The sequence below is a fragment of the Bos grunniens genome, chromosome 1, assembly GCF_055505025.1.
Source record: "Bos grunniens cultivar Pamir isolate PY7600 chromosome 1, Bosgru_T2T1.0, whole genome shotgun sequence".
NCBI lineage: Eukaryota > Metazoa > Chordata > Mammalia > Artiodactyla > Bovidae > Bos > Bos grunniens.
Window position 1 is genome coordinate 86,802,088 of NC_141165.1, and position 12,941 is coordinate 86,815,028.

General features: G+C 45.2%; 1 protein-coding gene across 5 annotated transcripts in view; it reads left to right on the forward strand.

Annotated features, from left to right (window-relative positions):
- Positions 1–323: 323 nt before the first annotated feature.
- Positions 324–12,941, forward strand: part of MUC4 (mucin 4, cell surface associated) — a 49,927-nt gene continuing 37,309 nt past the window's right edge. For all 5 annotated transcript variants that reach the window (XR_015164045.1, XR_015164044.1, XR_015164046.1 and 2 more), the window contains exon 1: positions 324–512. Coding sequence is in view for 1 of the 5 variants with exons in the window: in XM_086401198.1 (XP_086257324.1) it covers positions 431–512 (82 nt within the window). In the remaining 4 variants the exon portion in view is untranslated. The remainder of the gene's footprint in view (positions 513–12,941) is intronic.

Sequence of the window (12,941 nt, forward strand, 5' to 3'; positions counted from 1 at the left end):
GCTCCTGCTGTGGCAGTCCAAAGTGCTGGCAAGACATGAGCAGCCCAGGCAGAACACCAGGCAGGAGGGTGGGCTCCTCTGTGGGCCCCTCATTTTCAGGATGTCCAGGTTTCTATTCCCCTACATGCCCCTCCCCACCCTCCCCCTACCTGGCTCAGGCTGCCTAGGAATGCAGAAATGGGTGTATTGGTGTTTTTATTCTTCCCTGGTTGGAGAAGGGGGTGGGGACTGAGGAAAGAAAAGACAAGGCAAGGATGATTGGCATGGGGGCCACACCTTCTTTTGTCCTCTTCTGGTACTCTGGCCCCTCAGTGAAACACACCTATTTAAGGCCAGCAGCCAGTGGGGACAGATTCACCTCTGCTCCTCACACCATCGCTTCTGTGCCAAGGACCTTCCTGGGGGAGCGTGAGGGACTCTTTCCAGAGCCATGAGGGGTACCCACTGGAGGAGGCTCCCCTGCGTGTTCCTGAGCTGCTTGTGTTCCTACATCCTTGGGCCAGCGGTCCTGGGTAAGGGCAGCATTTGGGGTTGGGGGTGGCTGACTTCACTGAGCCTCCGAGGAGCTGCGATCTTTCGTGGGGGGACAAAGAGAGAGGCAGAGAGAAGTGAGTGGGCAGAGATGGCACAAGATGAGGGAGAGAGAAAGAGAATGCTAGACAGAGAGGAAGGAGGAAAGAGTCAGAGAGAAGCAGGGAGACGTTGGGAGGAACAGCCTGGCTTGGGGAAAACCCACAGGGAGAACCAGGAAAGCAGAACTGTGGAAAGAGAGAGAAAGTTAAGGAGAGTGAATGACACAGAAAAACAGGAAAGCTCCATGACCAAGCTGGAAGAAAAACTTATAGAAAGATGAAAGGTCAGAGGGAAAGACAAGGGAGAAACAAACAAATGAATCAAAACAAGGTACATACGGAGGGAGGAGGAGGAGACAAGGAAGTGTTAGTCGCTCAGTTGTGACAGACTCTTTGCGACCCCATGGACTGCAGCCCACCAGGCTCCTCTATCCATAAAATTTTCCAGGCAAGGATACTGGAGTGAGTTGCCATTTCCTTCTCCAGGGGATCTTCCCAATCCAGGGATTGAACTGGGGTCTCCTGCATTGCACGCAGATTCTTTACAATTGAGCCACAGGGGAAGTGGTCAATAGCCCATAGCAAAGATGTAATCACAGCTCCCTTGCCTCCTCAGGAGGCCTGAAAAAGACTTCACCTCACCCGAGGACTCATTCCTCATTAGGTGGGTCAGAGGAACACACTGTCTTAGAGATAATGAGAGGTGCAATGTGAGGGATGTGGAAGATTCCATCTTCCTTGCCACATTTAAGGGCTTGGCTAAGAGCAAATGGAACCCCCACAATCTCTACCACCCTCCCAACCACCGCTCATCCTCACTGCTCATCACAGTGAGGAAACAGAGGCCAGCAGGAGCCTGCAGAGTCTGCAGCTACCAGCCATTCAGGGTGTGTTCCTGGGGGGTAGACTGAGGGGTGTCTGTAGAAGTCATGGCCATGGGCAATGGGGAGAAGATGGATTGGATTTAGGGACCTTGGATGTGGTCTTGGCTTTGCCAATGAGTGATCTGGTCCTGTGACCAGTTCCCATTGTATGTCTTTCCAGGCCTCACTTCCCCATGCAAAAAGCAGGGTGGTGGATGGCATGACCTCTGGATTGCTAAGTCCTTAAGTTTTAGCATTCTGTGATTTAAAATCAACACACAAAGATGCTTAGTACCAGCTCTGCCCTCGGCCTTGCATTAGGGTCATCAAGCTCAAGAGGAGCCAGGAAGTGTGTGGAGAGGAGCCTGAAAGGGCAAGAAGTGGGGTGGGAGTGGGCGAGAGAAGACGGGTGGGGAGTGATGGGATGTGAGTGAGGGGCGGACCTTGAAGGTGGAAGGTTGTCCTGAAGCCGCACACAGGTGCCCTGGATCTGAGTCCTGTGCATTGGGAAAGGGCACAGGATGGAACAGGGCCAGGAAAAGAGGGGGAGTGGGCTGGGAGTTGGCCTCCCAGGCATGTGGTGGCGTATCCAGAGGACCTTGGAGGGAAAAGTAGTCTCCATGGGTTGGGCAGTGAGCCCCCCACATCTGCTGGGGTGGGGGCTTCTGGAGAAGTGGGAACTGGTCAGTCCATTTTCTTGGCTCCCTGAGGGGGTGTCTACAGGTGACCTGCCTATGTCCGAGCCTAGGGTCTGCTTCCATAGGGTGCCAGCACCCTCGTCCAGGCCAGAGTCCTCTCTGGAGCAGGTGTCTGAGCCTCTACCCCAGGTTGGAAGGAGAAACACTGGGATTTCCACTGAAACTGTTACAGTGTAAGGGCTTCTGTAGGAAAAAGCCCTGGCTCTTGAAGGGGAAAGGAGAAGAGAAAGGTGGACAGAGGCCGGCTGGATAGGGAGCCAGCAGAGACTTGGTGTCTACTGATGGCTTCTGGTAGGAATGGCTCAGAAGGAAGCCCAGAAACCCTAATTCCACACCCTCTGGCAAGAAAACTAAGTCAAAATAAGCCTCAGTCTCCCATACTCTCAGTGGTCTAGTAAGCGAAGGGCCACCGCCCTCCACAGCCATTGGGAGGTGATGAGGTCCTGTAGCAAGTGCAGGACAAGGAAGATCCACAGTCACCAAGGGCCCCAGGGAAGGACTCTCCTGTCCCCTTCTCTCTAAGAACCACTAATCTATCTAGGAGAGGCCCACCCAACTTGCCACCAGGGGAATCTGAACCCTCCACTGGGGTCTGCCCCACCTTGGGAAACCCTCCCTGTGCTTGGGCACATTCAAAAGGAGAAAGTCCCTGAATAAGAGGTCCTGATAGGAAAATTCATCAACTTCAGGTCAATAGCTCAGCAAAACGTAGAGCAAAAAGCAGGAAGTTCAAACCGAAAGACCCCATGTCAAGTTTGCCACTTACCAGCCCAGGGGATAGGAGGATAAAATATTTAGCTCACAGACGTCATTGGCAAAGTTAGTGAAATGAAAAGGCTCTATTACTCAGGGTAGTGGTGAAGATAAAATAAGGTTGTATCTAGTACAAAGCAGGGGCTTCCCAGGTGGTGCTAGTGGTAAAGAACCCACCTCCCAGTGCAGGAGACATAAGACACAGGTGCGATCCCTGGGTCTGGAAGATCCCCTGAAGGAGGGCATGGCAACCCACTCCAGTATTCTTACCTGCAGAATCCCATGGACAGAGAATCCTGGCGGGCTACAGTCCATAGAGTTGTAAAGAGCTAGATATGACTGAAGTAACTTAGCACACACAGACACAGTACACAGCAGAAGAGAGAGAGGGACCACTGCATTTTTATTTTATTTTAAAATGTATTAAATTATAGTTGGTTTACAATACTGTGTTAGTTTCAAGTGTACAGCTTCAGATTCTTTTCCATTATAGGTTATTATAAGATATTGAATATAGTTCTATGTGCTTTACGGTAGGTCCTTGTTTATCTATTTTGTATATAGTGGTCCATATTTATTAATCCCATACTCCTAATTTATCGTTGTCCCTCTTTTCCCTTTTGGTAACTATAAGTTTGTTTTCTATGTCTGTGCAGCTATTTTTGTCTTGTATACAGGTTCATTTGTATTATTATTTAGATTCCACATGTAAGTGATATCATGTGATATTTGTCTCTGTCTGATTTATTTCATTTAGTGTGATAATCTCTAGGTCCATTCATGTTGCTGCAAATAGCATTATTCGGGACCACTGTATTTTAGAGCTGGGAGACTAGGGCAGAAGGGGGATAGAGGCAGAATGGAAAGGACATTTCCGTTGGCGTGAAGACATTCCCATTCATCTAAAAGACCTTTGAGCTCTTTAAAAAACACCTCCCATTTTCCTGTAGCTTTGCAAGTGTCCACTTGGTTTATTCAGAATGTGGCTTCTTACATGTAAAAAAAAGGAAATAGACCATTTTTTAACACCACACACAAAAATAAGCTCAAAAAAGATTAAAGACCTAAATGTGAGACTGGGCATTATAAAACTCCTAGAGGAAAAAAAAAACAAACAAAGGAGAAACACTCTCTGACATAAATCACGGCAACATCTTTTTTGATCGACCTCCTAGAATAATAGACATAAAAATAAAAAATTAACAAATGGGATCTATTTAAACTCAAAAGCTTTTTCACAGCAATGGAAACAATAAACAAAGCAAAAAGACAACCCACATATTGGGAGAAAATATTTGCAAATGATGTGACTGATAAAGAATTAGTCTCCAAAATTTACAAACAGTTCATGACACTTAACATAATAATAAGAAACAACCCACTCAAAAAATGGCCAGGAGACCTAAATAGATATTTCTCCAAAGATGGCCAATAGACACATGAAAAGATGCTCAACACCGCTAATTATCAGAGAAATGCAAATCAAAACTACAATGAGATATCACCTTACACCAGCCAGATTGGCTATCATCAAAAAATCCACAAACAATGAATGCTGGAGAGGGTGTGGAGAGAAAGGAATCCTCCTACCCTATTGGTGAGAATGTAAATTGGTACAGCCACTATGGAGAACAGTGTGGAAGCGCCTTAAAAAACTAAAAATAGAGCTAACGTATGACCCTACAATCCTACTCCTGGACATATATCCAGAAAAAAAAACATGGTCCGAAAAGATACATGCACCCCAATGTTCCTTGCAGCACTGTTTACAATAGCCAAGACATGGAAGCAACCTAAACGTCCATCAACAGAGGAATGGATAAAGAAGATGTGATACTTATATACAATGGAATATTACTTGGCCATTAAAAGAATGATATAATGCCATCTGCAGTAACATGGATGGACCTAGAAAGTGTCATATTGAGTGAAGTAAGTCAGAGAATGAGAGATAACATATGACATCCCTCAGATATAGAATCTAAAAAGAAATGATACAAGTGAACTTACAAAACAGAAAGAGACTCACAGAAAACGAACTTACAATTGCCAGAGGGGAAGGGATAGTTAGGGAACACTGCTTAAAAACACTGCTATATTTTAAATAGTTAACCAACAAGGACCTATTGTATAGCACATGGAACTCTGCTCAACGTTATGTGCCAACTTGGATGGGAGCGGAATTTGGGGGAAAATGAATACATGTTTATGTATGGCTGAGTCCCTTCATGGTTCTCCTGAAACTATCACAACACTGTTAATTGGCTATATCAGTTCAGTGGCTCAGTTGTGTCTGATTCTTTACAATCCCATGGACTGAAGCACACCAGGCTTCCCCGTCCATCACCAACTCACAGAGCTTGCTCAAACTCATGTCCATTGAGTTGGTGATGCCATCCAACCATCTCATCCTCTGTCGTCCCCTTCTCCTCCTGCCTTCAATCTTTCCCGGCATCAAGGTCTTTTCCAATGAGTCGGTTCTCATTGGCTATATACCCCAATCCAAGAAGGCAATGGCACCCCACTCCAGTACTCTTGCCTGGAAAATCCCATGGACGGAGGAGCCTGGTAGGCTGTAGTCCATGGGGTCGCTAAGAGTCGGACACGACTGAGCGACTTCTCTTTCACTTTTCACTTTCATGCATTGGAGAAGGAAATGGCAACCCACTCCAGTGTTCTTGCCTGGAGAATCCCAGGGACGGGGGAGCCTGGTGGGCTGCCATCTATGGGGTCGCACAGAGTCGGACACAACTGAAGCGACTTAGCAGCAGAAGCGCAGCAGCAACATATACCCCAATACAAAGTAAAAACTTAAAAAACAAATGAACAAACAAAACCCAAATGACACAGTACACTAAAAAAAAAAAAGAATGTGGCTTGTGGCTGCTCAGTTCCTTGCACAGCAAGCTCCTCCACACCCTTGGTTACTGAGCTCTGTTCCAGATGCAGAGGCTGTCCTTGCAGAGTTTGACATATCAGTAATTTATGTCTCCCTTGTCAGGACAGGCCAAGAAACAGTTGGTCTTTTATGTGCTCAAACATGTGGTTTGCTACCGTGTCTGTTCTCTGGTTTTGTGGCATCTCTGAATGCTTCAGAGAGGCACTGATGGAGCCCACCAAGCCATCTCTCCCAAGGACAGGACTGAAGACTTTCCAGGCCATCTCTCCTTCTAGTTCCCACCTTTCACATTCTACTAGGCTGATTCATGGCAAGCAGACACTTGCTCACCATTATGTCCTCATTCCCAGCATAGCACTAAAGAGTTGAGTTGAAATGAACTCCATTTTTGGCATTTCATAGAGCTTTAAATACTCAACATTTTCCTTGAGATTCCAAAGTGGGCCTAGAAACTAGGTGTCTGTGTTTGCACACGCAGCCTCCAGAGTCATGGCCATGCTCCTAATGGAGGGCACTGGCTTGTGCAACAGGAAGCCAGATTCTCCACATGTGCACTTTTCAGGTCTTCATAGACATCTCTGATCTGTATAGAAGCCCCCAACTAAAATTGCTTGAATTTGATAGTGGGTTTGGGGGAATTCAGAACAGAAAAGAGTGAGGAGTTACTCATTCACTTGCTGAATTTTGACTCATGCCAAATGCTCTAGACACAAGGATAATGAAGTCATGGTTTCTACCTCCAAAGCTTGTGTGAGGTCATGCAGCCATAAATCGGGGAGCTGGGCCTAGAAGATGGGCCACTGCTTTAGCACTGTGACACACAAGCTCTGTAAACCAGCCCTGCTCATCAATGGAGGGTCAACAGAAGCACCCACACCTCATGCTGAGATATTCATTCATTCATTCATTCATTCATACATTTGCTAGTTAAACAACTATTTAAGAAGTTGTGCCTGACATTGTTCTAGGGCAGCACTGTGTGAACACAGAGAAGAATGAAACAGCCAAGGCCCAGCCTCCTGGAGCTAAGATCTAGTGTGCAGAGAGTTACAAAATAATTACAGAAAAATTCCTCAAATGCGGTATTATGTTGAACAAGTATTATGATGAGAGCAAAGTAGGGAAACTTCATTTAGATTAATAAGTCCATGAAGCCCTCTCTGAGGAAGTGCTGTGCGTATGAGCTGAAACCCAAGTCTAAGTAATAAAATGAGGTGGAAATTGTGGGAGAGGAGGGGGGAGGAGGAGGAGAAGGGAGCATGAGCCAGGCAGGGGAAGACGTGCAGAGTAAGGAGAGACCTTGGCCCTTAGGAGTACTTGAAAGAGGTGGGCAGATTTGGATGAGGTAAGACCTTGTAAACAGTGAAATGGAGTGTGGATTTTAAGGAACTAAGATGGGCAGACATGGGATTCCCAGGTGGTGCTAGTGGTAAAGATCCTGCCTGCCAATGCAGGAGACGTAAGAGATTCGGGTTTGATTCCTGTGTTGGGAAGATACCCTGGGGGAGAGCATGGCAACCCACTCCAGTATTCTTGCCTGCAGAATCCCACGGACAATGGAGCCTGGCAGGCTACAGTCCATAGGGTTGCAACGAGTTGGACATGACTGAGGTGACTTAGCACTTAGCACAAGATGGGCAGACAGTACAGGGTTGCAGGTAAAGCAGTGATATGATCAGGTTTGAACTTTGTAATGGCTGCTCTGGATTCCTGGAAGGAAATGGATTGGAAGAGGGCAAGGGTGAATTGGAAACCAGTTAGGAACTGGCTGTAGGAGTCCCAGCAGAAAGTGCTATGGCTTGGCCTGCTGGTAGCAGCAAAGATCTGGGAAGGGAGTGGGTAATTATAAAATCATCAGCAAGCTGACCTTCTGCCCTAATAAGGACATGGTCACAAGGACTGCTGCCTTTGCCAGGCTCTCAGGGCTTCCCAGGTGGCACCAGTGGTAAAGAACCCTCCTGCCATTGCAGGAGATGCAAGAGATTGGGTTTGCTCCCTGGGTCAGAAAGACTTCCTGGAGGAGGGCATGGCAACCCATTCCAGTATTCTTGCCTAGAAAATCCCATGGACAGAGGAGCCCGGTGGGCTATAGTCCACGGGGTTTAAAAGAGTCAGACATGACTGAAGTGACTGAGCACGCACGCGGGACTTTGTAGAGACCAGGACAGCAGGCAGTGCAGAGTGCCTTTTATTGAGTTTAGATACTGGGCTAACTATTTTACATACAGTACCCTTTGGTATTACTAGCATCTACCCTCATCCCACTTTTAAAAATAAGGACCTCAAGACTCAGAGAGGTCAAGTAACTTGCCCAAGTCACATTGTGAATGTTGGTCAGTTTGACTCTGAAACTGACACTTTATACATATATATGTATATTTATATTCATGCTCTTTTTATTATGGTTAATTGAAAGATCATTGACCATAATTTCCTGTGCTATTCAGTAGGATCTAGTTGTTTATCTATTTTGTATGTAGTAGTATGTATCTGTTCGTCTAGTCAAAGCTATGGTTTTTCCAGTGGTCATGTATGGATGTGACAATTGGACTGTAAAAAAGCTGAGCACCGAAGAGTTGACGCTTTTGAACTGTGGCATTGGAGAAGACTCTTGAGAGTCCCTTGGACTACAAGGAGATCCAACCTGTCCATCCTAAAGGAGATCAGTTCTGGGTGTTCATTGGAAGGACTGATGTTGAAGCTGAAACTCCAATACTTTGGCCACCTGATGCAAAGAACTGACTCATTGGAAAAGACCCTGATGCTGGGAAAGATTGAAGGTGGGAGGAAAAGGGTACGACAGAGGATGAGATGATTGGATGGCATCACCAACTCAATGGACATGAGTTTGAGTAAACTCCAGGAGTTGGTGATGGAGGGAGGCCTGACATGATGGAGTCCATGAGGTCTCAAAGAGTTGGACATGACTAAGCAACTGAACTGAACTGAAGGTGTATCTGTTAGGCTTCTCTCAGTCTTCGCTCAGTCAGTAAAGAATCTGCCTACAATGCAGTAATTTGCCTGCAATGCAGGAGAACCAGGTTTGATTCCCGGGTCCAGAAGATCCCCTGGAGAAGGAAATGGCAACCCACTCCAGTATTCTTGCCTGAAAAATCTCATGGACAGAAGAGCCTGACGGGCTACAGTCCGCGGGGTCACAAGAGTCGGACACAACTTAGCCACTAAACCACCACCAGTGTATACCTGTTCATCCTAGATTCCTAATTTATCCCTCCCCTCTTCCCCTTTGGAGACCATAAGTTTGTTTCCATGTCTGTGAATCTGTGGAACCCACACTCTTAAGTACTCTGTGGCCTTGTCTCCATTGACTTGTCACTGTCAGCCTCAGAAAGGACCTTGTTAGGGGGCATCAGAGGTACCGTGTTTGTCTGGAATCACAGCTAAAACAACCAAACACTGAATCATAATAGCTACTACCATATCATTTTCCCACTTCATTCTCTATTCCTTCAAGTCAAAGACCAGATTTCTTAAGCCTTTCTTCCCTTTCCTCATCAGTAAATGGAGCCACCTTCTTAGAGCTGACTGAAAAAAAATTATGTCAATAACATCAAATAGAATCATTTAGAATTCATCATTATAGCTGGCTTCAAAGCAAGAACTTTGTCTCTCCTTTCCAACTATACTCACTGAAGTCATATCCCAAACAATGCCTATTGACCACCATTTCTTCACCTTGGATATCACCACAAGTTATTTAATCTAATGTCTCCCAGCATCTGGTGTGGCAATACCAAGTTTACCCTGATGATAATTCCAGAAGCTCTGGAACCAAGTCAAAAATTGTCACAATCCAGCTTTGACCATCAGCTTACCAGCACCACTCCAGCTTTCTTTTTCCCCAATGCCCCCATCTCCAGCTTCCACCATCTTGGTCTTGGAGCTCATCTCTCCCTGACCCCCACTAAGGCAGGCACAGCTTCCTAGCCTACGGAAGCCTCAGGAGTCTGGCTACCTTTTGCCACAGCCGTGTTCACACTTCCCGGACTGTGGCCATTGTATTGTTCTCCTCCTGGCTCCTGGACCACTGTGACAGTCACAGGAGAAATAGGTGCCGTTTAACCCTCTCTCCAACCTCAGCTGAAGGAACCAACCAAGGGATGAGGATACCTTGAGTTCATCCATTCAACAGAAGTCTGTGAAGTAATTCCTGTACACCAGGCATCATTCCAGGCCCTGGCTCTATCATGAGCTCAGTCATCCTAAGGGCATTTGGAATTAGCATCTTTCCTCATCGAATTCTAGGAACAATGGAGGAAAAATACCCAGCAGACACAATAGTGGCCACAGTTTCTGTTTCCTCTAAGATAACAGCAAGAACACGAACCACAGCCACCAGTTCCACGGCCACAGTTCCTAGAGCAGGGATTCCAGTGGCCTTCACATCCTTCATCTAACACCAACCCATCACCTCTGAGGGACAGCTTTGGAAAGTCTTCAGCTATCAAATCCTGACCACAGAGGGGCAGAAGCCTGAAATCACCCCCAACAAAGAAGGCTCTCAGAAATTTCAGCCTTTAGTCGCCAAGAATGTCTGAGAGGACAACATCCTCATCCTTGACCTGGGAAGCGCAGACCCAGCTCTCTGTGAGCAACAAGTCATACATCCTCGTTTCTCCTCTGTGAGAGGGACTGCGGCTGCGTCCGCATGAGCACGGGGGCTGTGCCCCTTCTAGAGACTGACACACGCACAGATGGCCCAGGCTCCCTGCACAGGACAGCAAGGCGAATGGTTCTGTCTCTTTCCTCCAGCTTCTACACACCTTTCAGGGCACTGCTGCCCATCGGTGAGTCAATTTTCTCTTCAGGGTGAATCTTGCCATTGGGTGATTTCCTTGGCTCTCCACTGCCCTAGGCATAGCTGGCAAAGATCCCCACAAATCAGGAAACAAGAGCAGAAAACTGAAACTTTGTGGGTGACACGCTGGAACAGGAGACTCTAATCAACTCACCTCATAGTTAGCAAGTTTTCTAAAGGTTCAAAAGGACACAGCCCTGTTTGACAAGATTTTTCTCAAAGGAAGAATATATTGGGCCGTTCTCGCTCATCCACTGCCAACGGGACTATACTTTGGCATGACTTTTCTGCAAAGAAATTTGGCAGTATGTATTAATGACATGGGGCTTCCGTGATGGCTCAGACGGTAAAGAATCTGCCTGCAACGCAGGAGACCCTGGGTTCAATTCCTGGGTCTGGAAGATCCCCTGGAGAAGGAAATGATTACCCACTCCAGTATTCATGCCTGGAGAATTCCATGGACAGAGGAGCCTAGCAGGCTACAGTCCATGGGGTTGACACGACTGAGTGACTAACTCTTTCAGCTTTCATTAATGACATGAAGACTTTTATAAGCATTAACCAGTCATTCTACTTACAGAAATTTATGTTGAGGAAATGAGCTGAACAAAGAAAACAAAACAAAATGTCATTCAGAAAGATTGTCATCAAAACTTTGTTTATAATAGCAATACACTGGAAACAGGCTAAGTGTCCAACAATAAGTTAATATGGGAATATTATTTGATATAAAAATGATGTCCAGTGTTCCACAAGGGACGCAGACTCTCTCTCTCTCTTCCCTCCCCCTCCACTCCCAACACACTAGTAACACATGGAAAGAACACAAAGTAAGGTTTATTAAGGAAAAACTTACAAGCAAAGGGTACATGATCCTTGAGCTCCCATTATTTCACAGAGAGGTTGTTATTGCAGGACACAATGGAGGAAGTGCTCTAGGAGAGAGACCTGCCCCAGTGCTACTGCTCTTTGTAGGGAGATGGGAATGGTAATAATGCAGGTATTCAGGTTGATGGAGTGGCTTTGTTAGTAAAGGGAAGCCTCCAGAGCCTAGTCAGTGTTTACCTACTACATCCAAGATCTTGCTGTTGACCTTAGCTGGCCCAATCCCCCTGAGCCAGCTTTTCCAGGCCTACAAACAGAGGAAGACAAAGAACTGCCATCCAAGATAAAAAAGGTCTGTCTTTCTTCAGGGTGTCTGCACAAAGAATAAAAGCATGAAGAAATGCTTATTATATCAGATGAAATTTTTTAAAAGAATGCAGTTATATATACTAGGTAACTATGTATTTTTTAAAGCATAACAATAATTATAGAAGGACACATAACAATGTGATTGTCTAAAGATTATGAGGTTTGGTCTTTGAAAGATTTGTATTTTATAATTTTTATATAATGAGTATGTCTTCTTTAATATATTTCAATATCATTTAACTTTGTCCATAAAGATTAGCCACATCATTTGTTAGATTTACTCTTCGGTACTTTATATTTGTCACTAAAAAAACACTACCACCAAAAAACTTTTTTTTTGCTGATGTATGGGTCTTCCTTACTGGATCATATGGTAATTCTATTTTTATTATTTTTAAGGAACTGCCATACTGTTCCTGCCATACTGACTATATCATTTTATGTTCCCACCAACAGAGAACAAGGGTTCCAATCGTCCCACATCTTCATCTGCAAACAGGGATAATTTTACTTATTTCTCATTCCAATTTGGATGACTTTTAATTTATTTTTTTTTCTTGTGTAATTGATTTGGCTTGAACTCCCAGTACTTATCTTGGACAAGTTACTTATTAAGATTGAGTCTCAGTCTCTAATTTGTAAAAGGAGGGCACTTAACTAGATCTCTAACATAGCCTGTTTCTTTATAATTTCTTCCCTTTCTAGAAGTACTTTTAATAGAACAAGTTTTCTATATGATAATCTTTTATTTACACAAAAGTAGATACTGGCTAGAATTTTATTCTATTAACTGTTGGATTCTTCTCAATATTTATTAAATTTTGTATTGCTTGACCTTTGGGCTATAATTTTTTGTATTATACACCTTCCTTGCAGGTTCAAATGGTAAAGAATCCACCTGCAATACAGGAGACCCAGATTCGATCTCTGGGTGAGGAAGATCCCTTGGAGAAGGGAATGGCAATCCGCTCCAGTATTCTTGCCTAAACAATCCCATGAACAGAGGAGTCTGGAGGGCTATAGTCCATGGGGTTGAAAGAGTCAGACACGACTGAATGACTAATACTAATATCCAGTACTGTGTTGAATAGAAGTGGCGAAAACAGGCACCCTTGCCTTGTTCTTGATCTTGGAGAGAAACAC